At 41.0% G+C, this 27,819-nt stretch overlaps 1 protein-coding gene and 1 long non-coding RNA gene across 2 annotated transcripts in view; one reads left to right on the plus strand and one right to left on the minus strand.

The window, feature by feature from the left end:
* On the minus strand, nt 1-27,794 carry LOC140715924 (syntaxin-12-like). The gene is made up of 10 exons (XM_073028473.1): nt 27,657-27,794; nt 20,379-20,560; nt 17,323-17,392; nt 16,066-16,159; nt 13,255-13,392; nt 9,606-9,658; nt 8,882-8,984; nt 8,541-8,613; nt 6,315-6,397; nt 1-3,117 (listed from the first exon to the last, which is right to left on the minus strand). Exons 2-10 carry the CDS (start codon nt 20,488-20,490, stop codon nt 3,022-3,024), a joined length of 822 nt encoding a protein of 273 aa, XP_072884574.1. The 5' UTR covers nt 20,491-20,560; nt 27,657-27,794; the 3' UTR covers nt 1-3,021.
* Nucleotides 1-27,819, plus strand: part of LOC140715925 (uncharacterized) — a 76,214-nt gene that overhangs the window by 16,245 nt on the left and 32,150 nt on the right. Inside the window, exons 2-3 of the long non-coding RNA XR_012096220.1 lie at nt 21,594-21,708; nt 26,583-26,743. This is a non-coding gene — a long non-coding RNA (uncharacterized lncRNA). The remainder of the gene's footprint in view (nt 1-21,593; nt 21,709-26,582; nt 26,744-27,819) is intronic.

Consider the following 27,819-nt stretch of genomic DNA (forward strand, 5'->3'; position numbering starts at 1 on the left):
TTACCAAAGATTCAAAGTACATTTATTATCAAAGTGTGTATGCAGTTATACAAGATTAGTCTTCTCACAGACAGCCAATAAACAAAGCAAACCATGGAACAGAGAAACATCAACTGACCCTCCCCCACGCACAAGAACAAAACAGCAATGAAAACGAACAAACGGCATTGGACATCAAACAAAACTGCCAATTCCAGGCACATTCCGTTCAGCTCAGTTCTAGTTCTAGGGATGCGTCGTTTAGTATCTGCAGCCTGCCCTGATCAAAATCCCCCAAAATAGCAACAAAAAAAAAATAGCGACCGTAAACTAGAAATATATCATAACGTGATCTATAGAGTCCATTCCACAAACCCTGTCGATTAAACTTTGCCCAAGATCCAGGACTCCCAGCACCATCGAGGGAGAGACTCTGACAGCAGCGGGTGAGAGGCTGGAAGATGCCGCTGAACACCTACTCACCTCGATGATTTCAATCTTCCTCGGTGCTTTAATCGGTGAGAAATGGAGTCTACCATGGGCTCACACCCCATCTCCGTGCTTCTTGGCCCCAAGGCTGCATGCATCATGGAACAGCCTCTGCGAGACAGCAAAGCGCCAGAAGGCTCAATCGGCCAGAAAACACACCGCCAAAACGTAGATCATTGGCTCCAACGGTAGCAGAACTACACTTGAAAGAAAGTTGTAAAGGTGAAAGTAGTTTCGTGAGCGGTCTGGAGGATGCTGCCCTCGGTCACCTTGTTCACTGGCAGCATCTTCTCCGGCCATCCAGGCCAGACTTTCTTCTTGCTGGTGCCATCAGGAGCCTTAGGTCCCACACTACCAGGTTCAGGAACTGTTACTATCCCTTTAACCATCAAGCTGTTGAACCAGTGTGGGTAACTTTGCTCACCTCAACTCTTGAACTCATTCCACAACCTATAGATTACCCTTCAAGGATTTTACAACTCTCATTCTCTCCTGGTTCCTAAAGTATTTGTCATCTATTCAAGGTTTCTTCAGTCTTTTTTAGAACAGGTGATGCTGCATTGGAACCCTTGTTCATATGACAAAGTGGAGCAGTGGGAGTCTGGCTGTTAACATGCAACAGACAAAAAGGAAATCTCTGACCACTGCACCGCTAAGTCTAAATCATTGCTAATGAAGCATCTTAATGCTATCAAGGGAAAGAAACAAGTCTGGCTGAGAACAGGAAGAAAAAAAATAGCAAGAATGCTGGGAAGAGTTTGAATCCACAAACCCAATACTACAGGACTAGTATCTGTGGTATAAGTACATCTTTATTCTCAAGCCTCCTATATACATTGCTAACCAAAAAAAAAAAATCACATTAGGATACATTTATTCAGAAAATGTCAATCAAAAGTGCAATTTTTTCAAGTATAATATGATAAAATGTACAATGCAGGAAGTGGAATGACTGAGTAAAGAGATTCAAATTCATACCGAGCACGTCCACACAGCAGAAGTTTTAAAGCCCAGGACTAGCAGCTATCTACTCAGCTCTGCAAAACCAATGGGTACAAAATATATTAAGAGTACATCCTATCTGTGGAAATTTATTGAGGGGGAAAAAAGCTAAATCCACAGTAATCATAGTACTGTGAATATTTTTTTTTAAAAACACTGAACTGTGCATGATTAGGTTAAATGAAACCTCCTAAAACTACAACACTGAACTTTCAATGTTCCTTTATTTTCTAGAGATGTGCTGCCTCCTTCACTCATCTTTCGCCTAATAAAGATGCAGAACAATTAATATTCTGCGTGTAATATTGCCCCATTCCCACAAACCTCATGCAACATTTAGTTCAGGTCTGGCTAACAGCAGAAGAAACCTCACCGAGAATGCTGAGAAGAGTTCGAATCCACATAGGGCTCTAGATTGCACGGCCAAGTTTTACAGAATCAATGTAGTGCAAGTACCATGGAATACCTAACCACCACACACTTCTAGTCCTTAGAAAGCTCTGATGACCATCACTCAATGCACTCCAACATTTTAATGGGAAAGGAAAAGACTTGGAGGCAAGCAATTACAAATATAGTTAGTTTCAGCATGTAATATAAACACTAAGGGGGTTTTTTAAAAGTGGGAAAATAATTTCAGGGCAGATTTGATTTCATCACTCCCACATACAAAAATGTAATTGCTGTATCCCAATAATTGGAAATGTCATAATATTTTCTAGTGATTTTCTTTCAGCATTAATTTGTACTTTATGCAGAACTCCTGGAGAAAAAAAAAGTCCTAGAACAGACACTTAGTTGGTACAGGGATCAGATAAGCTTCACAGGTTTTGAGTAATTAAACCCTTGCTTTGACTTGGAATACCAATCTCTAAAAGAATACCGAAACAAAAAAAATGAAAGCTTTGGGAAATCAAGACCACATGTGGAAGATTTTGAAATGTTTCCATTAATAAAAGTATTAATGCAAAAAAAAAAAAGGTATTGTAGTATCTACTTGAAAGTAGTGATTTGGGTACAGAGACATTTGCTTATGAACTATTGCTGCTTGCTATTATATGCCTCCAAACCCACCTCATTATGCGGTTTCACCACGACAGAATTTAAAGAGTTCTATTCCACTGCAAAAAATCAATGTTTGACTCTGCTTTAAAAAAATCTAGGACTATGTTTAAACAAATCACGACGACAGTAGATCGGGTGGACAATGTTCAGGATCATCGCCACATGGGACTCCCCCAGATGGAAAAGCTGGCCAGGTGATTCTGAACCCTGGACCATTTGCATGCTATTAGAAAATCTACTTGATAAAGGAATGAAAATATGCTGGTAAAACTCAAGACGATTACATATAATTTACAGTGCACATACAGAAGGCTAAATCTTACTGACTTTACATATATTCACAAATAACCAATTTCTTGGCGCTTGGTCACAATCCATGAAATTCTCTGTGATTCAAATTACAGTATAGACAGTAGATTTTCCCACTGACATCAGTTTTCTGTACAGTTTCTTGTGTAGAGAAGCAGCAAGTGTTTGGAAGCAAGTTCATTTTCTGGATGCCCACCAGATAATAAGGCCTAAAATGACAGCAACAACTAGGAGGACTACAATCAGAATGAATATCTTCTTGCGGGATTTTTTCTGAAAATTCAAAAAGAATAAATTAATTTTACATAGACTTCAGTAACTCAGTGGCTTTATCATTAGACAAGGAGTATTTTCCTTGTCTATTCAACCAGCATTGTTATACCATACTGAATAAACACACTGCAGAGTATATTTAATCAGTGCATTCAAATACAAATACATAATCAATTATGCAAATAAAACTTATCTTTTTCTCAGAAAGGCAGGTCCTTGAAAGAAATTGATTTATTAGAAAAGGGGCTCCCAACCTTTTTTATGCCATGGACCAATACCATTAAACAAGGGGTTGATGGACGCCAGGCTGGGAACCCCTGTAACTACAGAGATATATAATCCATCTGTCCTCATTTGGAAAAGGGTCAAATTATGCCATGAAAGGTGGAAATAAGGGAGTAAGCCATATAAAATTGAAAATCAAATGAGGGTCAATACATTGAGGAAGAAAATAACATTAAATGATCCACTCTCTTCTATCAGATTCCCTCTTCTCTAGCACTTTCCAATGCACCTGGCTTCACCTATCACCTTCCAGCTAGCCTCTTTCCCCTCCCTCCACCATTTTTTATTCCGGCATCTTCCCCCTTCCTTCTCAGTCCTGAAGAAGGGTCTTTGCATGAAACATCGACTATCTATTCACTTCCATACATCCTGCCTGGCCTGCTGAGTTCCTCCAGCATTTTGTGTGTGTAACGTTAAGGGATTCAGAAGAGTTTTTCATTTAAGATTACAGCCTGCAGTAAATTATGTTACAAAATATGATCCTATTTGAGCCAAACAGCTAAAATTATTATTGTGTTTGAGCGCCCCTTGGCACTTGGCTATCTGACATGGATCTGATGGAATCTGACTAGGGAGTACATTCAGACTGGAGGGTTGTGACTAGTGGTGTCCCACAAGGATCTGTTCTGGGACCTCCACTTTTTGTGATTTTTATTAATGACCTGGATGTGGGGTTAGAAGGGTGGGTTAGCAAGTTTGCAGACAACACAAAGGTTGGTGGTGTTGTAGATAGTGTAGAGGATTGTCAAAGATTGCAGAAAGACATTGATAGGATGCAGAAGTGGGCTGAGAAGTGGCAGATGGAGTTCAACCCGGAGAAGTGTGAGGTGGTACACTTTGGAAAGACAAACTCCAAGGCAGAGTACAAAGTAAATGGCAGGATACTTGGTAGTGTGGAGGAGCAGAAGGATCTGGGGGTACATGTCCACAGATCCCTGAAAGTTGCCTCACAGGTAGATAGGGTAGTTAAGAAAGCTTATGGAGTGTTAGCTTTCATAAGTCGAGGGATAGAGTTTCAGAGTCGCAATGTAATGATGCAGCTCTATAAAACTCTAATAAGGTCACATTTGGAGTACTGTGTCCAGTTCTGGTCGCCTCAGTATAGGAAGGATGTGGAAGCATTGGAAAGGGTACAGAGGAGATTTACCAGGATGCTGCCTGGTTTAGAGAGTATGGATTATGATCAGAGATTTAGGGAGCTAGGGCTTTACTCTTTGGACAGAAGGAGGATGAGAGGAGACATGATAGAGGTATACAAGATATTAAGAGGAATAGGCAGAGTGGACAGCCAGCGCTTCTTCTCCAGGGCACCATTGCTCAGTACAAGAGGACATGGCTTTAAGGTAAGGGGAGGGAAGTTCAAGGGGGATATTAGAGGAAGGTTTTTCACTCAGAGAGTGGTTGGTGTGTGGAATGCACTGCCTGAGTCAGTGGTGGAGGCAGATACACTAGTGAAGTTAAGAGACTTCTAGAGAGGTATATGGAGGAATTTAAGGTAGGGGGTTATATGGGAGGCAGAGTTTGAGGGTCGGCACAACATTGTGGGCCGAAGGGCCTGTACTGTGCTGTACTGTTCTATGTTCTAAACGTTGGGTTTAAGACAGGTTTGCTAATACATTCTGCTATAACATTTGGGTTCAGGACATGCCATTTCATGCTAGCCTGGCTCTCTATTTAGGTCAAGATGATGGATTTAGATTTACTGTGAATCCTATTTATGATCAATAGCAATGTACATGCAGCATGTAGTCTTTTTCCACAAATGCCTCCAATTGCTTTGCTCATATTTGATCCAAAGTTTTGTGTTCAGGTCTAGTTTTAACTTTACATCCTCATATAGACTTCTTTAGTAATTGTTTAAGCAGCACAAGAAGGACTAACTGATCACCTATAGGTTTACAACATTATTTCTTCACATACCTGAGACTTAAGGCCACAAGAGAAAAGACACACTCAGCAAGGTTGAAAGTGGAGGTGAAAGTAGTTCTTTTTAAAGAAAAAGTATGATGATGTAAATCTGAGACAAAGATCAGGTTTTGACTTGCTAATGAAAGTGAGTTAAAGTTCAACAAAAGCCAATTCCAACAGTGACAATGCAGGAGCTCAAAAACATTACAAAGAGGAATATCTGAAACTTGTATAGTGTAGGCCTCCGTTAGTCTCGATAGACCATGGATTTGCGCTTTGGAAAGTTTCTGGGGCACAAGCCTGGGAAAGGTTTTTTTTTAATGGAAGACCGGCAGTTGCCCAAGCTGCAAGTCTCCCCTCTCCATGCCAGCAATGTTGTCCAAGAGAAGGGCATTAGGACCCAAGCAGCTTGGCACCGGTGTCGTCGCAGAGCAATGTGTGGTTAAGTGCCTTGCTCAGGGACACACACACAGCCTCAGCCAAGGCTCGAACTAGTGACCTTCAGACCACTAGACGAACGCCTTAACCACTTGGCCACACACCAACATCTGAAACTTAAGCATACAAAGAAAAAAAGTGATGGTCCAGACAACCGTCTGGAGCTACAGCCTTCTGGGTAAGACAAATTCACAAATCACTACTTTGAAAATTGATATACAGAATAAAATATGGTCCCAGGTAATGTATGAAAAAACTTTCTCCTCCACTTGCATATTTTGACCCACTCACAGGTGACTGGGCTTTGCATTACAGGCCACTTTCTTTAAAAATGAAACCATCCTGCAGTGCAGGTCTTTGGGATTTGTTTGTATACAGTTTCGATGTAGCAAAGGTAGTTTGATGTCTTGTGTCAAAATTTAAGGAATCGGATAGTGATAGGCCGAAATTATTATTCTAGTTCAAGAATCAGGGACAGGGAGTCAATCTACAACTTGTTGAGCCGGTCAATAATTGAGAGATGTCATTAATTTTAAAACTTGGTAATAAGAACAGCACAAACAAACCTGATAATACGCTGCCCTTTGCAATTGGTGAGCCCCTTGCTCAACATGTACTTCAGCACTTTCCACATTTGCTTCTATGCTATCTGCAGGAATCGAAACAGAAACACTTTCAGCACAGTCCAAATGGAAAAAGGAAAACCAGTATCTACAACAACAGGCCTAGGAACCCAATAATAAAATAATTACAAATTCAAACATATTTAGTTGGTAGTGAAGCAATGCAGGGTTTTCAAATGTAAATTCATTCTCTTTAGCATCTGACATCATTGGCAAGGTAAACATTAATTGCCCAACGCATTTAGACCTTTAAAAAGGTGGTAACTCACGTTCTTGATCCCACCATGAGATATTCTCCCATGTATCCACCTTTGCCCTGGTGGTAGAGGATGGAGGTTTGGGAGATGCCCAGCTGAGTATTGGCAGTGCATTTCATAGACGATGCACACCACAGGCAATGGTGCAAGGAACAAATAATGAGGGCCTATGATGAGGTGCCAATCAAAGCAAACTGCTTTGTCCCAAATGGCATTGAGTTTCCCCAAATCCTCTGAAAACAACACCTATCCAGGGCAAGTCGAGAACATTCCATTACATTCACACCTTGGAGTCACCTGCCGAAGAATGCATTAAGTGATGGGTTGCAATTTGGGCTGTTGGGCTGGATCTAGTAGATCATGCATGGTAGGACCATAGGCAGTAATGAAAAACAAAGGGACCTTAATGGACAGGTCCAAATAAACCTGAAAGTGGCAACTTAGGGAGAAAGGGCAAGACCAAAGAGACTGCAGATTCTGGAATCTGGAGCAAAAACAGCTGGAGGGACTCAACAAGCAATATCTGTGGTGTGGCATGTGGGAGGGGAGAAATTATCTGATGTAGGGTCTTGAGCTGAAACATTGACGTTTCCTTCCTCTGCCCTATGGATGCTGCTCACCTTGAATTCTACCTGCAGCTTATTTCTTTGCTCCAAGTAGATGGTGTGGTGAACACAGCTTTCACTGTTGATGCAGAGAGTATAAAAGTCTTCACCCCTCAATAAAATATCGGTAAGGCCACAGCTGAAATATTTCCTAAGAAAGCTTTGGAGCTGGTATTCTAAGAACATTAAAGCAACTGCTGGATGAGCATTATCGTTTCCAAGGCACAGCAGGCTAAAAACCACGTGCTACTGAATGGGATTAATGCAGATAGGTACTAAATAACGTTGGTGAGGCCTAATTTGGAGCACTGTGAGCAGTTTTGGTCACCTTCCTAAAGGAAAGATGCAAGTAAGGTTGTAAGAGTACAGAGAAAATTTACAAGGCTGTTGCCAGGGCTGGAGAAGCTGAGTTATAAGGAAAGATTGAATAGGTTAGGACTTTATTCCTTAAAACATAGAAGACTGAGGGGAGACTTGAAAGAAATATGAGGGATATAGGTAGGGTAAACACAAACAGGCTTTTTCTACTGAGGTAGAAAAGACCCAGAGGTCATGGGTTAAGGGTGAAAGGTGAAAAGTTTAAAGGGAACATGACGGGAAACTTCTTCACTCAGAGAGTTGTGGAGTGTGAGACAAGTTGCCAGTGCACGTGATGTATGCAAGCTCGATTTAAGCACTTAAAATAAGTTTGGATAGGTACATTGATGGTAGGAGTATGGAGGGTTATGGTCCCAGTGCAGGTGAATAGGAGTAACAGTTTAAGTCGTTCAATACAGACTGGATGGGCCATTGTCATTTAACAGCCCATGCCTGGGTCTTGATGCGTGCAGGCATAGGGTACCTCACTTTCTGAGGAGTGAGAAATGGAATTGAGTATCAGCCAAACATAGAATAATCAAAATGGCTTGTAAAAGTGAAATCAGGTCCAGCTCCATCGCAATCGAGGAACTCACAGATGAGGTAGACTTGCAGTAAATGATGTTCTTAATATCTAGTGCTGTGCAATCGAACTTGAACTCATTTAGTAATTGTCTGCAAATGGCCATAATATGCCCTATATAGAAAGTGTCAAGTCATCCACCCACACTAATTCATTCACCTGTGCACAAATGAAGCTTATCAAGTTTGAGACAAATTGCAATGCAGAGCAATCATTTTCACATGGCAGCTACTAGTGCTGTAACTGACCAAAGACCCTTGTGGCACTGATATAGCAGATTTCCATTTTCCAACAGTAAGAACCCAACTGGAGGATCACAAATGTTGAACAAAACTACTCAAAAAAATTAATGGAAGGAAGCACTTGCCAATCATATCTCCTTGATCGTGGATCATTATTGCCAAGTCTTTGAAGATCTGGTTGACATCTAAGATGTTGGCCTGGATAACAGAAAGAGCTGGTTAAGAAATTGGAAAATCTGTGCAACTCACAGAAGTCAGATGGTTAAATTCTAATTGTGATTTCAGTTCACTCTACAGAAGCAATTTCAGCATGGTGACACATCATTGACTACTAAGAGCTTTGAGGTGAGCGGACCTAACAGAAATGTCTTTCTTATAAGCTTAATCAGCAGAGTTTAACAACTTGCTCCAGTCTGTATAATTCTTAAAAAAAAACCCGAAACTGATATACAAATGAAAAACACACCTCAAGTTGCCGGATTGCAGTTTCTCGTTCCTTAATCAGTTGCAAGTCTTCTTCTGTTATCGCGTCTTCAGACTGAGCTTGCATCCCATTCCAGTCTTCGTTACTAGAAAAGTGAAATTCCTTCAATGTTGCAACACAATGAAATTCCAGTGGAGAATTTGCATCTGTAAAGTTACATCAACTACAAAGCCAAATTACATCCCCAATATTTTGTCCTATTTGGTTGATCTGCAGAAAGGACCGCTACAACAGTTAAGAATTGCTCCACAATCCAAGCATCTGACTTTACGAATCATTATACGATGAAAATACAGTGGATTCCAGTTAATTGAGCCATCAGTTGATCAGGGTAGCTGCTTATTTGGGTCAACTCTTAAAGAACAATTATTTTGTCTGCTGCTGCAAAACAAATTTCACGTTATACAAAGCAGTGATTCAGACTCCACATAAACACTTTGCTTATTTCTTCTCAAAATTCAATATCCTAAAAATAATCAATGCCCCGCCCTGCTCATTTTGCAGCCGTATCTTTACAATGGCTGAGAGACTGCACCCAGTTATTTCTGCCCATTAGTTTTCTTTAATAGCTAAGAATTTTGAATTTATACTACTTATCCTTTCTCAATGTAGACCAAGGCTGATGAGAAAACGTGTGATGCCCTCCCTCACTTTCCCAAGTGATTCACAGCAAAGAGCTTTTCTGATCAAACGTTCATGCTCTCACCCTTCAAATGACACAAGTTGCTCTTCTTTATGTTCATCATCACTGAGGCCACTCTGGAAACACAGAACATTTCCATCTTAGTTAAATTTCAGGATGGAGGGTCAGGACAAAACTGCAAGGAACCCACACTCAGAACTTGACTAAATATGAACAGATCCAATGTGAAGCAACACACACAAAATGCTGGAGGAACTCAGCAGGCCAGGCAGCATCCATGGAAATGAATAAACAGTCATTGTTTTAGGCCAAGGCCCTTCTTCGGGACTGAGAAGGATAAAAAGGTGGGGGGGGGAGGGGAAGTAGGATAGCTAGAAGGTGATAGGTGAAGGCAGGAAAGGTAAAGGGCTAGAGAAGAAGGAATCTGATAGGGGAGGAAAGGGAAGAGGGAACCCAGGTGGAGGTGATAACCAGGTGAGAAGAGCTAAGAGGCCAGATTAGGGAATAGTATTGGAGTATAAAATATTATGGAGTATAAAACTTGCATTATTTGCTGTGTAACCAAAACTATGTGAAATGCTAAAGACAATGGTGTGTTAATATATGCTAATGAGAGGTAGCTAAGAGAGGTAGTCAGCTTTGAAGTTGGCTATGTGCTCTGCATGTATCCAATTGAATGTAGACGACAATGGTGTGGTAATGAGAGGTAGCTAAGAGATGTAGACTAGAACATGAATAAGTCAATAGGTAGAAACAATAGGGACAAGACAGTACGTGTGATATGCAACTATAGCAACTGGTCCAGGAGATTGCTTTAAAAAGCTGCTGTGTCCGAGAATCGGTAGACAATCAGCGACTAGCTCAATGACTGTCTCAGCTTTGATTTGCAAATTAAAGTTTAACCCTTCTTGAAGAATCTTCTGCGTCTCCTGGTAATTTATAAGGCACGAAAAACCACGACAATAGTAGAAGTGGGGGGGGGGGGGGGGAGGATTTTTTTTAAACCAGAAGAAGAAATCTATAGTCAAGCCATCAGGTTGGAGGCTACCCAGACTGAATACAAAGTGTTGCTCCTCCACCCTCATCGTGGCAAGACAGGCGGCCATGGACCGACATGTCGGAACGGGAACAGGAATTAAAACGTTTGGCTACTGAGAAATTCTGCTTTTGGCAGATGGAGCAGAGGTGCTCGGCGAAGCAGTCCCCCAGTTTACAACCGGTCTAACCCAACGTAGGAGGTTGGATTGGGAGCACCGGACACGATTGATGACCCCAGTAGATCCACAGAATACTGTTTTGGAGCCCTAAATGGAGGTGAGGGAGGTGAATGGGCAGATGTAACTCTTCAGCCGCTTGCAGGGATCCAATGAAATTCTTTTTCTGATATATTCCCTCAGTATTGGCAGTAAGCAAACTTGCAGTAAGTTGCATAGTAATGGAGATAATTGAATAGGTGTGACTTGCAAGTACTAACTTCACAAACCAAAAAAGCTACAGATGATGGAAATCCAAACACAATGCACCATCTACAGGGAGCGAAACAGTCAATGTTAAGGACTTTTTATCAGAACTAGAAAAGAAAAATAGTATATTTTAAGTTGTAGACAGGGATTCAGGTGGAGAGAAGAGTGTGCGTGACAGGGCTTAGAGCAAAGTTATCAGGGTTACAATTGATTTGGAAGAAAACAGCAGCTAGAAATAGAAGGGATAATGGAAGATATAATTGAAAAAAGGAAGAGCCGTGTCTGTAGAGTTTTTTTTTAAAAAAAAGCAGGTGGTCAATTGAAATTGTTAAATTGATTGAATGCTGAGGGATACAACCCATGTGGAGCTGCTGCTTATTTTGTACATCAATGGAAGATGAAGACAGACGTCAGAGTAAGATCAGGATAGAGATAAGTTTAACTACTCAGGGTCATCCTTGTGGACTGAATGTAATTGGGTGGAAGGTTTGCAGGCAATTATAGGAGGTACAACCTCCATTTTGTTGTTTATTCTTTTCCCACCATCCCAGGTGAAGTAGCAATCCAAATTAACACACGCAAAATGCTAGAAGAACTCAGGTCAGGGAGCACCTATGGAAATGAATAGGTAGTCGACGTTTTGGGCTGAGACCCTTCTATTCACTTCCAAAGATATCGCCTGACTTGTCAAGTTCCTCCAGTGTCTTGTGTGTGTTGCTTTGGAATTCCAGCATCTGCAGAATTTTCTTGTGTTCATGAAGTACCAATCCACTTGCATTCCTCTCAGTTTAGTATCCTGCATTTGGTACTCTATATGGACCCTTCTGCAACGGAGAAACCAAATGCGGATTAAGAAACCTTGCAGAACACCTCCATTGTCCTGATATCTTTGATTAGCGCGCTATCGTCCTGTTCTCACCACTTTTCCCAATTCCGATGACGGGTCCTTGATACATATACCCAAGTTACTGTCTCCATGGATATCATTTCAAGAATTCAAATACTTTCAAATACTTTCTAATTTCGTCAAGTCACTTTTATTGATCACATTATACAATTTTAAGTGTACAATCCAAATTAATGCACATATTAAAATATTAGAATTCCCGCAAACACTTATCAAGCCATAAAATTACTCATTAATAACCTTCAAAAGCAATTAAACACCAAGAATTGGGTTACTGATAAATGACGAGCCACCCAGGTGATAACATACGCAAATCAATTCACTTATTATGGTACTCTGCTTTCTCAGTCTCCCAGGAAGATTGCTGTTTTTAAATAGTTTGTCAATTAAGTTGGCACGAAAGGCTCCACTGGCTTATGCCATAGTACACTATCAAGATTCAACATATGCAAAAGTGGGAGGAACAATGGGAAAACGGAGAAGAAAACTATCATTGATCCCTTTCAATCTACAGCACAAGAATCACCACCGCCCAAGTCCCAAAATAAAATTTTAAATCAAATATTTAAAAAGCTCAAAGTTATTATTAAAGTTCATATACATCACCATATACAACACTGAGATTCATTTTCTTGTGGGCATACTCAATAAATCCAATAGCCGTAATAGAACCAATAGTTATTGATTCTGAATCTCAAAGTAAATATGAGACTCGAAACTGAGTCTCAAAGTAAATTTGCAGGAATTCTTAACTAGGCACTAATGAAATTAAGTATTTAAAATTAAATAGCATTCCACTTGTCAAAAAAACATCACTTTTGTTGAAATAACTGTCTTCAACACTTGCATAGTATTATTTTAACATTGCAACTTTTTAAGTTAGGTTTAAAATACAATATTGAAGCATCTGTAACATTATATATCTGAGGTATGGGCAATTTGCATTTAGTGCTCCTGATTTTTTTTCCACTGCTCCATTTGTGGCTGAGCCCCCAAGCTTGTTTCAATACCACCTTGTAGCTTTGTGGTTTCGTGCCAAACATTTCAAATCAAAAGCATAACAGATATGCAAATTATATAGGGACAATCTATAAGAGCAGAGTATGCCATTGTTAATTATTTTGTTTACTTCAAAAAAAATCTGGGAATTATGAACACCAGGCTTCTGTCTTTAAGAACATTTGTGAAGTAAATGGCTTTTTGCAACAATCTGGTAGTTTTCCAGTCCACAGTACAGATTTAGGCACAGGGGAACTGCTGTACCACAGCCAAGCCCTATATTGCAGGTATGGTAACACAAGCAGTACAGCTTTAAAATAGACAGTGACCTATTTTCACTTACCGAGAGGCGCGACGCTGCTCTTGCCCTTGCTACAGATTCTTTCTCTTTCTCTGCAGCGTTTCGCTGCGCTGCTTGAAAGTTGTTCAAGGCCGCAGAAAATTCGTTCATGAGACGCTCCTTCTGTATTCTCTGCTGACGCTGAAATTGGGGAAGAAAAACTGCTTGCGATTTTCAAGTTGCAAAACATTTTAGGCCAAGACAATGCCTCAACACAACACCAAATTAAGCAGTTGAAATCTTATTTTTTTCCCCTACAACTATTTCAAAGGGAGTTGTTTCTCTAGATAGCAAAACAATAATTGAAATCTGAGACGAGATCAGTTTTGGCATGGCCTGCAGTCATACAACTCAACAGAATTCTCACTGCCGCAGCTGTTGCAAGGTAGAGCAGTCCTGAGCAATGGCATCACAGGTGGCACAGACACAGGCCTTGTCACCACCTTAATTCCAAATTTCAATGATCAAAGCCAAATAGAAAAAGCTATACAAATAAAGGATCTACTTAAAATTAAATTAGTTATCTTTCCATTCAAGCTGTCAACCCCATTCAAATGAATGTGGCAGTTTAAATGTGTCATATATGGCAGACATTAAGGGCCTATATATGAAGTGTGTCTGATTCCCAGTTCACTAGTTTATAGAACTACTCCCAGACTCTGTATGGATCAGCTAGTTGGCCATCAGCACAATCTAGCTCGTTGTTTTGAACTCTTAGATACACAGTGCTGTACCTTTGACTTAAACTGGGCTTGTTTAATGGATAATCTACATGCAGCAATTGATTTAGTAAATGCTTTTCCCCTTCCGCAAGTTACTTCCATGGCAAACCCTGCCTTTAGGCTCATCCATTGTATCTGAGCTGGCATTTACATAAAATACTGATATGATCAGTAACCAAATTATTAGCCTTGAGTTGAGGTTTATAAAATTATGAGAGGCAAAGAGTAGACAGGGAGTATCTTTTTCCGCAGGGTAGAGACGTCTAATATAAGAGGGCATGCATTGAATGTGAGAGGGGGGTAGATTCAAAGAGGATGTGAGAGAGGGGTAAGTGTTTTTTTGTACTCAAAGAGTGGTGGATGCCTGGTTATGTTGGGAGTGGCAAATAGAGATGTTTAGACAGGCACATGGAGGGATATGGACATTGTGTGGGCAGGAGGAATTCACCTTTGATTTACCTTTTAGCTGGTTCGGCACAACACTGGGCTGGAGGGCCTATTCCTGTGCTGCACTCTTCCATGTTCTCTGCACCATACCCGACTTGGGTGCTCACATGAGTCTTTAAAACAATTAATTACTTGGAGAGAAAATGTGAAGAGTCCAAAACCATGGACCATAAATTCAAAGTGCTCATGAAAAAATCCAATAGGGAAAGGAGAAATGCACTTACCATATGGAATCAGAATAATTGGGAGAAGTGTTTTAGACACCTTCAGAAAAGGACTGTGTACATGATATAAACCCAAACTGAACATTAGGAGCAGATTGATAGAACTGGAGAAGGCTTTTACAGAAAGAGGGGAAAAAAAGGCCCAGAAATTAGTTGAGTCTGCTGACCTGTTTGTCTGCCATAAATTCAAAATAATTCTCCGTAGGGAATTGGGAGTTTTACATGCACACATTCAATGAAAAGTTTGACCTATCTCTAACTGCACTTAATTGACTCATGAATAGGGAATAAGATTTCATACTAACACAATGTAAAGCGCTATTTTATGCAACATTTAGAATGTTTAAAAATTAAGACAATGCACAATCATACACAATAGTAAGCTTCTGCTAAAGAAGTTCTTGAAGTGAACCACAAGTCTAGTTTAATTACAGACTCAACATGACTTCTCAATCCCTTGTACATTACTTGGCCTAGGTGACTGTTACGTACACGTGACAGGGGTTGAAGCTATACTGGACTTGAGGTAATGGTCTGGTGATGGTGGAGTGACGTCATTTTCCCGCCAGTAGAGGTCATGTGACAGTTTTTTTAAAACAGGGTATAAAAGGAGGACCCCTCCCTGTGAGGAGGGGCAGTTCGTGGCTGGATTTGCCATGTTGACTTCATGCCAATGCGCGATTTAATGTTATGACGCAGTTTAGTTGAAAGATGAAGTTTTATCTAATGCCTAAAGTTTAAAAGGTATTTGCCAGCAGTTTCTTTATAATACTGCTAGTTGAGAATCAGTGGAGAGTGAAGATCGGAGTTCGGGAGTTAAAAGATCGAGGAGAATCGATTTCGACGGTGAAACAGGTTCAACCTTGTTTGAGCCTTATTTGGAAGGAATTCGTTGACTGTTCTCGTGTTAATCCCTGTGAATAGCAGAAAGGATTGGGAACAGTTTTGTAAAGGAAAGGTCAGTGCCTTTAAGCCGTTACATTTCATCTTCGTAAAATTCTTCGTGGGAAAAGTTCGATTTGGGAACCGAAGCAACACAACGTGAAAGAGAATTTAAATCGTCTTAAGAAGTCTTTCCCTTAAATGGACTGTAAGCATTTTGAACTTTTGCAATACTACTTTGAAGAACTGTTTTTGCAACATCGCTTTAAGAACTGTTTAAGCTGTTGCACAGCAGCTGATTTCCGGTTACGTTAGTGATTTGTTTACTTTTGGGGAGTTTGTTTTCAGTGTTTAATAAACGTGTTATTTGTTATAAAAAAACCCCTGCCTAACTCATATTTTTATTGTTGTTTGAATCCGTAACAGTGACAAACAGTTAAGCTTGGGAACTGTATAAAGATATTGATCAGGTTAGGTTATAGAGCAAAGCTTAGACTCAGGTTCCAGAGAGGTGGTCTTTCTTCTGTAAAACCACTTACCTGCTCAGTATATGTTAAAGGTAGGGATCCGAGCTCCTTCAGATGATTATTGGTTTCCTTTGCTACCTGGTTTGTGTAGTGTTGCAGACGCTGCCTGCAAAGATGGATTAAACAGTTTACTCAGGAGGATACAAGCAGTTTTCAGGTTTGACCATTTGTTGAGCAATTAACTTCCATTTCTAAAATTGGGATCCATCACTGATGTGCAATAAATTAATAATGATGATTGCTCAAAACAGTTTCACAGCATTGCCAGCTCTATACAGGAGATTAACTAAATGAAAAAGAAATCACAGAACAAATCACCTTTTCTTTACCAACAACCATCCCTTAAACCTTAATTCGTATAAAGAAGTTCTACCCCAACCATGGAGGGAGGGTAATGAGTATGAGCTATGTACTCGCATTGTTTTTTTATAAATCCTCTATCTCTATTATACCCATTTTGATTTTCCTTCTTTTTACTGAAGGTAATGGTGACTTCAACCAAGGCTAATAATGTTTCACACACTGCAAAGCCTCAAATGCACTATCCAAAAGAGTATTAAAAAGTTTGTCAATTTACCATTCATAGGTAAGTAGCAACAACTACTTGTTAACTAGATTAACTAAGTGTACTGCCAAATAAAGGAATAACCACATTTCCAGCTGTGGACGTATTGAACTAACAAGCAAATAATTAATTTTGTCATTTTAAGACCCAAACCCAGTGGCTCAATAAATGAGTATTTAAATTACTCCAGTTACTGGTTCCATAGGATAACTATTTTTTCTGAATACAATGTCTCCTCCAAGAGGACCACAACCCTTGTTGTAGGGTTTGGAGACTGGCGTACCTCTGTGACCTGGACAGCTATGTTGGCAGGAATCAGGGCCTTGTGCTTTGGTAGGGTCCCCCATGCCAAACAGGTCAAGGGTAGAGGCCAGACTAAGAGTGGTCCACCGGTCTCCTAGGTTCAGGGATTCAGCTCAAGGCCAACAACCCTGACTGGTCAAAAAAACTGTGATGGAAAACAGCAAAGAAGAATCCTTCTATGCAGAGATGGAGGGCCTTCATCACTGCCCTAAAAGCCAGAGGCGCAAATGGTGTGTGTAAATATAATGTCTAATCTGCAATTGACATATTACCAACACGGCTATACTCAGCAAAAATGCATTATGAAATGTACTTAACTGTACAAGTTCTAACCTGCATCTGCAAAACATGGCCTATTTATAGTATGATATGCAATTTCTATCTTTCACAGACATACTTACAGTCTGTCCTGAAGTTCACTTGTATCTTGTTGTGTTCCCAGTTGTTGCACCAATGTATTAATCTGTGCAGCTGTTAATAATAAATAATGAATTGCAGCAAATTCCTAGGACATGAAGATGGCTGATCAGTGCATGTATACTTAAACACTTAGCTCAAACGGGGGAAAATGAAAAATATACAGATAACTGGCAAAAAAAAGCTTTTTAATGAAATGATCTTTAGTATCTTTCTCAGAATGCCATGTAGCATTCTGTTCAATGTTAAATTTAACCTTTTACCCCCCACCCCCCCCCCGAAATCAGCTAGGTTTTGAAGTTGAAATAAGCACATGAAAACAGTATAATCTCATGATGACGAAAAATGAGAGAAGACTTACTCGAGCAGGGGTTCCTAAACTTTTTTACACTGCGGACCAATACCAATAGCATCCATGGATCTCAGGCTGAAAACTCCTGCACTAGAATTCATGTGGAATGATTGAATTCAATGCTCCATTCCTGTGCTGCATATCATTTCAGATGTGAATCATTATCAGGGCAACAAGGCTGCAGACCCGCTCAAGATTGGGAACTAAATAGTATTTAACTTCTAGAAGAGACTTTACTAAATTGGAAATTGAAAATGTGTGTGGGCTTGGGATGCTCTGGTAAAGAATGGCATAGAGAAAGAAAGATCTTAGGTTGGTAAAAAATAAATAATCAAGATTTGTAATGAGTTTTGGCAGGCCTAGGAAAAAGTCAAGAACAAAAATGGGTGATGTCATTGGAGTTACAGTAACAGGAAGTCTTGAATAGCTAAATTTAGAGTTGCGACTTCAACCTATATGTAAACGGATGGAACCTAACTTGCGGTAAAATTTAATGGAATACTTGGCAGTTTGTATCAATCAGTACAGTACAAAACCAACTTTCAATTTGTCATACAAAGAAACAAAATTGATTGTCAGAAAACAGTATCTGGAGATGAGTGATCCTAATGGATTTAGTTATCAAATTCGACTTCAAATTTGCTAAGTCCGAAACTGAGGGCTTAAATCTGAGCAAATCAAATTACAATTTTCTAAGGAAATACGAGCTGTGATAGGGAAACTAGATTAAACGAATCGTCTGCAGTTTAAAACAAAACAGATCAATAATAATTAATGCACAAAGTGCCGGAGGAACTCAGCAGCCAGGCAGTATCTATGGAAAAGTGTACAGTCTTTTCCGGCCGAGAGCCTTCGGCAGGACTGTACGTTGCTTGGACTTCCAGCATCTGCAGATTTTCTCTTGCTCGTGATTCAATTATAATTAAGGCTTGTTATAATTCAAAGTCAACTAAATGACATACCCTCATTCACTGTCAAACTATATTTTTTGTGAAGCTGTTGATGTGAAATATCAATATAGGTTAAGGGATCGATCAATTCGGATGAGGGAAGAGGAAGGAATCTCTGAGGGGTTGCCAACTTAAGATGGGAGGCAAAATGTGAGGAACACAAGTCCTTGGAACTCTTCTGCACAAGGCAATTTAAGTAGAGCCTTAGAATCATCAGAGGATCATAGGTGCAGAGGGTCAACAACATTAAATTCCTGGGTGTTGCCACTTCAGAGGATCTCTCCTGAACCCAGAATGCACGTACAATTGTGAAGAAAGCACAGCAGTGCCTACACTTCCTTAGGAGTCTGCAGAGATTCAGCATGATATCTAAAACTTGGACAAACTTGTATTGATGTGTAGTGGACAGTGCATTGGCTGGCTGCATCACAATCTGGTATGGAAGCACCAATGCCTTTGAACAAGAATCCTATACAAGGTAATGAATTTGGCCCAGCACATCGCAGGTAAAGCCCACCCAACCACTGAGCACATCTACATGAAATGCTGTCGTAGGAAAGCAGCATCCACCAAAGATCTCTATCACCCAGGCCATGCTCCCTTCTTGTTGCTGCCATCAGGAAGAAGGCACAGGAGCCTCAGGACTTGCACAACCAGGTTCAAGAACAGTTACTACCCCTCAACCATCAGGCTCTTGAACAAAGGGGACAACTACACTCACCTGCACATCCGTTGAGATGTTCCCACAAACCATGATCTCATGACTCGTTATTAATTGCTATTTATTTATATTTGCATTTGCACAGTTTGTTGTCTTCTGCACTCTGGTTGATCATTCATTGATCCTTTTATAGTCATTATTCTATAGATTTGCTGAGTATGCCCGCAGGAAAATGAATCTCAGGGTTGCATAGAGTGACATATACGTACTTCAATAATTACATTTACGTTGAACTTCGAATATTTTCAAAAAACATGCTGTAAAGTCATCCAACTGTTTAAAATTCCAAATGACCTAGAATCCCTTCTTTACCAGACCAGGTTCACTGGAAAAACTTATTGCACCATTCTACAAATGTACGTCTCAGTTATTATCATCTTAATAGCAGGGCTGGTTTGAGTGGGCTGGCAGCTTACACATGCTAATCTCCGGTGCAAGTAGATTCTGAAGGAAATTGATGAAGATGAGCTTTACTGTCACATTTAGTGACATGCATTGTTTGTGTCAATTGTGTCAATAACTCACTGAGGATTGTGCTGGGCAGCCCACAAACGTCACCATGCTTGGGGCAGCAACGTAGCATGCTCACAACTCCCTAATCCTAACTGCATGCCTTTGGAACATGGGAGGAAATGGGAACACTAGGAGGAAACCTGTGCAGCCATAGGTGCCATGAATTCTGATGAGAGCAGAGAGTTGAGGTCACAAACTATCCGAACAATTGATGATACAAGTGGCCTACTCTTAGTTAGTATGTGGACTTGCATTGCACAATGAACACATAACTGAGGTCTAAGACAGCTTAAAGTCAACAAAAAATACTTCTTCCACTTTAAAGGAAACCAAAGCTGCTGTTAACATCATTTCCTTTAACAGCAACAACCTTCTCATTAATAACTAACTTGGTCGATAAGTGAAATAAGCACAGCCTAAAAAGCTATTCCCCAAGTTTAAAGATTTCAGTACAACCTTCCACCCCCCCCCCCCTCCCGACTTGTAGAAAACCCAAATACTTACTATTCTGTGTAATCTTCTGGATGTTGGTACTGCATGTTTGAATGAGTGTATTAAAGTCCTGCGGCTGTGAGTGGTAGCTAAAGCGGCTGTCTTGAATTCTTCCGTACGACATGGCTGCGTGAGGGGTTGGCAATGACCCAGCACAAAGAGCGATCACGATCCCGTTCCCTTCAATGAGAAAACTGGAGAAAAAGGAAACATGCCAACATAAAAGTTAAACTATTTGGCAAGACAAGAATTAATACAAAGCAGTTTTCTCAAGTTACACCAGAAGATATTTTGCTTCTGTCCTCTACCAAGTTAATAAAGCATATTTTTTAAGCATTAAAGTACCAGGTAAATCGAATCCAATATTTCATCGGACACAAAGTGGTTATTTAATCCACTGTTCCATCCCAATTGGCTAAACAAATGGACTCTCTTAGAAAAAAAGATCAAGGTATTTTTCAGCAAGGCATTTCTAAGCTGGTCCCAACATATCGATGCAGCCATAAAGGCAGCAAGACAGCGGCTATATTTCATAAGGAGTTTGAAGAGATTTGGGTGTCACCTAACGCACTGGAAAACTTCTACAGATGTACCGTGGAGAACATTCTGACAGGCTGCATCACCATCTGGTGTGGGGGTTGGGGGTGACTACTATTGCAAGGGACTGAAAGCTACAGAAAGTTGTAAAGTTAGTTAGCTCAGTCTTGGGTTCTAGCCTCCGTAGTATCCAAGACATCCTCAAAAGGCGGTTCCTCAGAAAGACGGCATCCATTATCAAGGACCCCATCACCCAGGGCATGCCTTCTTCTCATTGTTACCGTCAGGAAGGAGGTACACTCAGCGATTCCCCTCTGCCATCCTATTCCTAAATGAACATTGATCCCATGAATGCTACCTTGCTTTTTTAAAAAAATATTATTTCTGTTTTTGCACTATTTTAAATCTTTTGTGTGTGTGTGTGTATACACACATATATGTACACACATATACGTACTATAATAGATTTACTTATTTGCTTTCTATATTATTATGTATTACTGCCACTGTTAACAAATTTCACGACATATTTGGTGATAATAAACCTGATGCTGATTCTAGCCTTACCTTCAGGTCAGCTGGAACAGTCGAGAGCTAGTAAAACATAGTATCATTCTATCTGTGTTTATAAGTAAGACAGTAGAAATCTTCAGCCTCAACCACAATTCTGATCTCTCTCTTCCTGTTTAGACCAACTATAGATCTTAATCTGGCAATGACATCACTTGGTCTAGACAAGTAAAGATGTTTTGGACTAAAGTTTTCAACAGAACTGCAGGACTTAATATTGAATTCCCCAATTTTGGTAAGATGTTCTTTCATTCCATTTTTATAATCAGAACTGGGTATTTTTTGTTCTGTTGCCATTCCCCTTTTGGTCTGTTGGGTAACATTACCTAGACATTACAGCATAGTATTCTGCACAACACATACAGGAACTTAAAATGTCTGTTTAATGGCTATTTTACCAAATAGCAGACAATTCCTTCCCCCACTCCCCACCCACATCTATTGCCCTTCCCTTACTTTCTCTGCCAGCTGGACTAATTTGTCCCAACAATGTGGTTTTGACCAAAGGTCCTCTCCCCACAGATGCTGCCTGACCTGCTGGACTTTACATTATGCTGTTTGTCGTCTCAATCCACACTACTGCAAGACCTCTAATTTCATGTGTTCTAACGTTGTTTATCAACTTTTTTTTGTGAAATCCCTCAAAAGCCTTCCAAAAAATCCAGATGTACCATATCTAGCGGTGCCCCCTTATCTATCCTACCAGTGCATTCCTCAAAGAGGACAGATTAGTCAATCAGGGCTTCCCCTTCATAGATCCCTGCCGACCAATTAAATCATTATTTTTGTAAATGTCTAGATCGCACAGCCTTCATTACATACTACATACAGCATTATCCATGTCAGGCCAACAGGTCATAAGTGACCATTTTCTTTTTTTTAAATAAAAGGACAGATATTTGTTGCCTTCAAATCTGCAGGACTTTAGATGATTATAACCAGAATATCCATTATATCCAGAGACACCCCTTTCAAAACTCTGGATAAAGATCAGGCCCTTGAGATTTATCAACCCAAGTCCTACTAGTATTTTTTTTAAGTAATACTTATGTTCTCAACTGCATTTGCATGTCCAGTATTTCTGGCGATTTTTTTTGTCTTCCTTTATGAACAGTATTTGATTAGTTACTCTGTCATATTCTTACTCCTTATTGTAAATTCCTTTTCTCTTAGAGTCATAGAAAAGTACAACACAGAAATAGGCCATTCATCCCATCTAATATGAGCTGAATCAGAAACAGGCCATTCATCCCATCTAATATGAGCTGAATCAGAAACAGGCCATTCATCCCATCTAATATGTGCTGAATCAGAAACAGGCCATTCAGCCCATCTAATGTGCTGAATCAGAAACAAGACCTTCAGCCCATCATAATATGTGCTGAATCATCATGGCTTATTCCCATCAACCTGCACCAGCTGCAGAGCCCTCCAAACCCCTACCATCCATGAAACTATCCAAACTTTGCTTAAACATTGAAATCAAAATCACATCCAGCACTTGCGCTGGCAGCTCGTTCCACACTCTCACCACCCTCTGAGCTCGCCTTAATCTTTTCACCTTTCACCCTTAACCCATGGCCTCCTGTTGTAGTCTCACCCAACCTCAGTGGAAAAAAGCCTGCTTCTATTTACCCTCTCTATACCCCTCATAATTTTGTACACCTCCATCAAATCTTCTCTCAATCTTCCACATTCTAAGTAATATGGTCCTAACCTATTCAATCTTTCCTTATAACTCAGGTCTTCCAGTCTCAACAACGTTCCTGTAAATTTTCTCTACACTCTTCCAATCTTATTTACATCTTTCCTGTGGATAGGTGGCTGAAACTGCACATGATACACCAAATTAGGTCTCACCAACATCTTACACAGCTTCAAAATAACATCCCATCTCCTGTACTCAATACATTGATTCATGAACGCCAACGTGCCAGTAGTTTTCTTTACAACCCTATCTACATGTGAAACTACTTTCAATGAATTATAAACCTGTATTCCCAGATCCCTTTGTTCTACCGCACTCCTCAGTGCCGCACCATTCACTGTGTAAGACCTACCCTGGTTTATTTATTAATGCACCAATAACTCACCATTAGTTTACCTTCATTTACTATTAACCCTTTATTAATTTCTTAACAAACCTCTAAAACAACTGGTATTCAGGCTTACTGTCTTTTTTTTCCTCCAGCAATGCCATCAGCTTTTCTGTTGTGCTTTTGTGCCTTAAATTAATTCGTATTTGTTGCAAATTATGCATCTGTGTGAACACAAGCCACTGAATTCCATAATCTGATCCACGTCAGATCTCCTGTCATTTTGGATCCCTGGGTTCTTTTAGGAGTTCAGGAATGGGCAAGGAACTTTTATTCATCGATTCTTCACGACCGTTTATTTTAAAGCTTAAACAAAGATACAGGGCATTTGAAACTAAGCGAGGAGTTGAAAAGCAAAGATTGAAGAGATTCAATGAAAAGATGGCACCTTTGAAAAATTTACCACCTTTATACTTGAGAGTTCCTTTGATAAGGATAAACTAATCAACGGTAGCAAAATCATAGCACATGGGCTAATACTTAGCCAATTAAAAAAATGACAATATGTATCTGCTATACCGCCTCCTGCCAGTAAGTGGGGATGAACTACCACATACCACATAGCAGGGAAGACAGTGGAACAGAAATGGCAGGTATTTCTGGGAATAATGCAGAAGGTGCAGGATCGGTTCATTCCAAAGAGGAAGAAAGATCCTAAGGGGAGTAAGGGGCGGCCATGGCTGACGAGGGAAGTAAAGGGCAGTATAAAAATAAAAGAGAAGTATAACATAGCAAAGATGAGCGGGAAACTGGAGGCCTGGGAAGCTTTTAAAGAGCAACAGAAGATAACAAAAAAGGCAATATGCCAAGAAAAAATGAGGTACGAAGGTAAACTAGCCAAGAATATAAAGGAGGATAGTAAAAGCTTCTTTAGGTATGTGAACAGCAAAAAAATAGTTAAGACCAAAATTGGGCCATTGAAGACAGAAACGGGTGAATTTATTATGGGGAACAAGGAAATGGCAGATGAGTTGAACAGGTACTTTGGATCTGTCTTCACTAGGGAAAACACAATCAATCTCCCAGATGTAATAGTGGCCAAAGGAACTAGGGTAAAGGATGACCTGAAGGAAATTTATATTAGGCAAGAAACGGTGTTGGATAGACTGTTGAGTCTGAAGGCTGATAAGTCCCCGGGACCTGATGGTCTGCATCCCAGGGTACTTAAAGAGGTGGCTCTAGAAATCGTGGACGCATTGGTAATCATTTTCCAATGTTCTATAGATTCAGGAACAGTTCCTGCTGATTGGAGGGTGGCTAATGTTGTCCCACTTTTCAAGAAAGGAGGAAGAGAGAAAACAGGGACTTATAGACCGGTTAGCCTGATGTCAGTGGTGAGAAAGATGCTGGAGTCGATTATAAAAGAGGAAATTACAACACATTTGGATAACAGTAGAAGGATCAGTCCGAGTCAGCGTGGATTTATGAAGGGAAAATAATGCTTGACTAATCTTCTGGAGTTTTTTGAGGATGTAACTATGAAAATGGACAAGGAAGAGCCAGTGGATGTAGTGTACCTGGACTTCCAGAAAGCTTTTGATAAAGTCCCATATAGGAGATTAGTGGGCAAAATTAAGGCACATGGTATTGGGGGCAGAGTACTGACATGGATTGAAAATTGGCTGGTTGACAGGAAACAAAGAGTAGCGATTAACGGGTCCCTTTCGGAATGGCAGGCTGTGACCAGTGGAGTACCGCAAGGTTCGGTGCTGGGACCGCAGCTGTTTACAATATACATTAATGATTTAGACGAAGGGATTAAAAGTAACATTAGCAAATTTGCTGACGACACAAAGCTGGGTGGCAGTGTGAAATGTCAGGAGGATGTTATGAGAATGCAGGGTGACTTGGACAGGTTGGGCGAGTGGGCAAATGTATGGCAGATGCAGTTTAATGTGGATAAATGTGAGGTTATCCACTTTGGTGGCAAGAATAGGAAGGCAGATTACTAACTAAATGGAGTCAAGTTAGAAAAAGGGGAAGTACAATGAGATCTAGGTGTTCTTGTACATCAGTCAATGAAAGCAAGCATGCAGGTACAGCAGGCAGTGAAGAAAGCTAATGGCATGCTGGCTTTTATAACAAGAGGAATTGAGTATAGGAGTAAAGAGGTCCTTCTGCAGCTGTACAGGGCCCTGGTGAGACCCCACCTGGAGTATTGTGTGCAGTTTTGGTCTCCAAATTTGAGGAAGGACATTCTTGCTATTGAGGGAGTGCAGCGTAGATTCACAAGGTTAATTCCCGGAATGGCGGGACTGTCATATGTTGAAAGATTGGAGCGACTGGGCTTGTATACACTGGAATTTAGAAGGATGAGAGGGGATCTGATTGAAATATATAAGATTATTAAGGGATTGGACACACTGGAGGCAGGAAGCATGTTCCCACTGATGGGTGAGTCCAGAACTAGAGGCCACAGTTTAAGAATAAGGGGTAGGCCATTTAGAACAGAGATGCAGAAAAACTTTTTCACCCAGAGAGTGGTGGATATGTGGAATGCTCTGCCTCAGAAGGCAGTGGAGGCCAATTCTCTAGATGCATTTGAGAGAGAGTTAGATAGAGCTCTTATAGATTGTGGGGTCAAGGGGTATGGGGAGAGGGCAGGAACAGGGTAGTGATTGTGCATGATCAGCCATGATCACAGTGAATGGCGGTGCTGGCTAGAAGGGCCAAATGGCCTACTCCTGCACCTACTGTCTATTGTCTATATGTGTGAAAAATGCACCAGTTTGTTAAAGATACAAATTATGTAAGAAACTACAATTTTAGTCTTGGATTAATCCAATTAATATCTTATATGCCATTATATTCCATATATATTTGCTATGCTCTTTAAGAAGCACCTAGCAATGAGCTTGACATTCAATATTCAATCACTCCACAGTAGAAGACAGTGAATAGATCAATAAGTATGCTGATATTCCTATTTAAATGTTAGCTCCCTCCTTAAGGTCTCTACTGTTCAGTTCTCATCAACAATGTACTGAGTTCAAAATCCTTGTCTCACTTATAGATGCAAGAGTTTGCAGATGTTGGGAATCTGGAGCAGGATGCTGCAGGAACTCAGCAGGTCAAGCAGCATCAATAGAGGCTGGAATTCCTGTGCTTCTTTCTTCCCATTTCCGATGAGGGGTCTTGGCTTGAAACTCAACAAGACATTGCCTGTCCTGCTGGGTAAGTGAGTGAATTGCTGTCTCATTTCTAAATGATGTCACATCATAAGATATAACAGCAGAATTGGGCCATTTGGCCCATTGAGTCTGCTTCTCCATTTCACATGGCTCTAAACCACTTTCCTCCCAGCCCCAATCGCCTGCCCTCTCCCCGTATCCTTTCTTGCCCTGATGTATCAAGAATCAATCAACCTCTGCCTTCAATGTACCCAATGACTTTGCTTCCAAATTCCACAGATTCCCCACCTTCTGACTCCATTCTAAATGGACGTCCCTCTATTCTGAGGCTGTGTCCTCTGGTCTTAGACTCCCCCACCACAGGAAACATCCTCTCCACATCCACTCTATCTGTGTCCTCTGGTCTTAGACTCCCCCACCACAGGAAACATCCTCTCCACATCCACTCTATCTGTGTCCTCTGGTCTTAGACTCCCCCACCACAGGAAACATCCTCTCCACATCTACTCTCTCAAGGCCTTTCAACATTTTTTAAGCCACAGCCTAATTTACCCTGTACCCTGGTCTCTGACAGCTCAAACTCTTCCCCGTTCCAATTCTGGTCTACAGCACTTGCTCTCCCTGTTGGGTTCGATTTGCTGTGACTTGGTTCAGCCCCGCACCGCGGCGGGATGGTCAGCTAATCGAAAGGGCAGTGGGGGGGGATGCAAACACCGCGGCCGGAGCGCCAGCTTCTCCTTCCCCCCCCGGGACTGCGAAACGCTGCGCCCCGGACCACACCGCGCATGCGCCTCCCACCCCGCCGACGCTCCATTCTTCGGCAAACGGGTGAAACCCCCGACAGCAGAACCCACCCACCGCCGCGGGGCGACAGCCCCCCGGCCCGGCACCTGGCGGCCGGCCACACCTCGCGTAACCCTCCCAGGGATAAAAGCTTCAGCTGAGAAGATTCTTACCAGAGATAGTCCCTCCCAACAACTGGCCGCTGTCGCTTCCAACCGAGGGCCCGCCTGCTCACGTGATAGCACGTACCCAACGAGGTCCCGCCCCGTCATTACGCGATGACGTCGCCCTCACTCCAGTCAGTCCACGGACCAAGACGTCGGCATTTCAATACTA

Source organism: Hemitrygon akajei, chromosome 24 (assembly GCF_048418815.1).
Source record: "Hemitrygon akajei chromosome 24, sHemAka1.3, whole genome shotgun sequence".
Taxonomy (NCBI): domain Eukaryota; kingdom Metazoa; phylum Chordata; class Chondrichthyes; order Myliobatiformes; family Dasyatidae; genus Hemitrygon; species Hemitrygon akajei.

Coding starts and splice junctions, on each gene's coding strand:
- LOC140715924 (XM_073028473.1), bottom strand. CDS start 20,490: ATGTCGTACGGAAGAATTCAAGACAGCCGCTTTAGCTACCACTCACAG. Junction 16,160..17,322: donor AGTGAACTTCAGGACAGACT/GTAAGTATGTCT, acceptor CCATCTTTGCAG/GCAGCGTCTGCAACACTACA. Junction 9,659..13,254: donor GAGCAGCGTCGCGCCTCTCG/GTAAGTGAAAAT, acceptor CTGTGTTTCCAG/AGTGGCCTCAGTGATGATGA.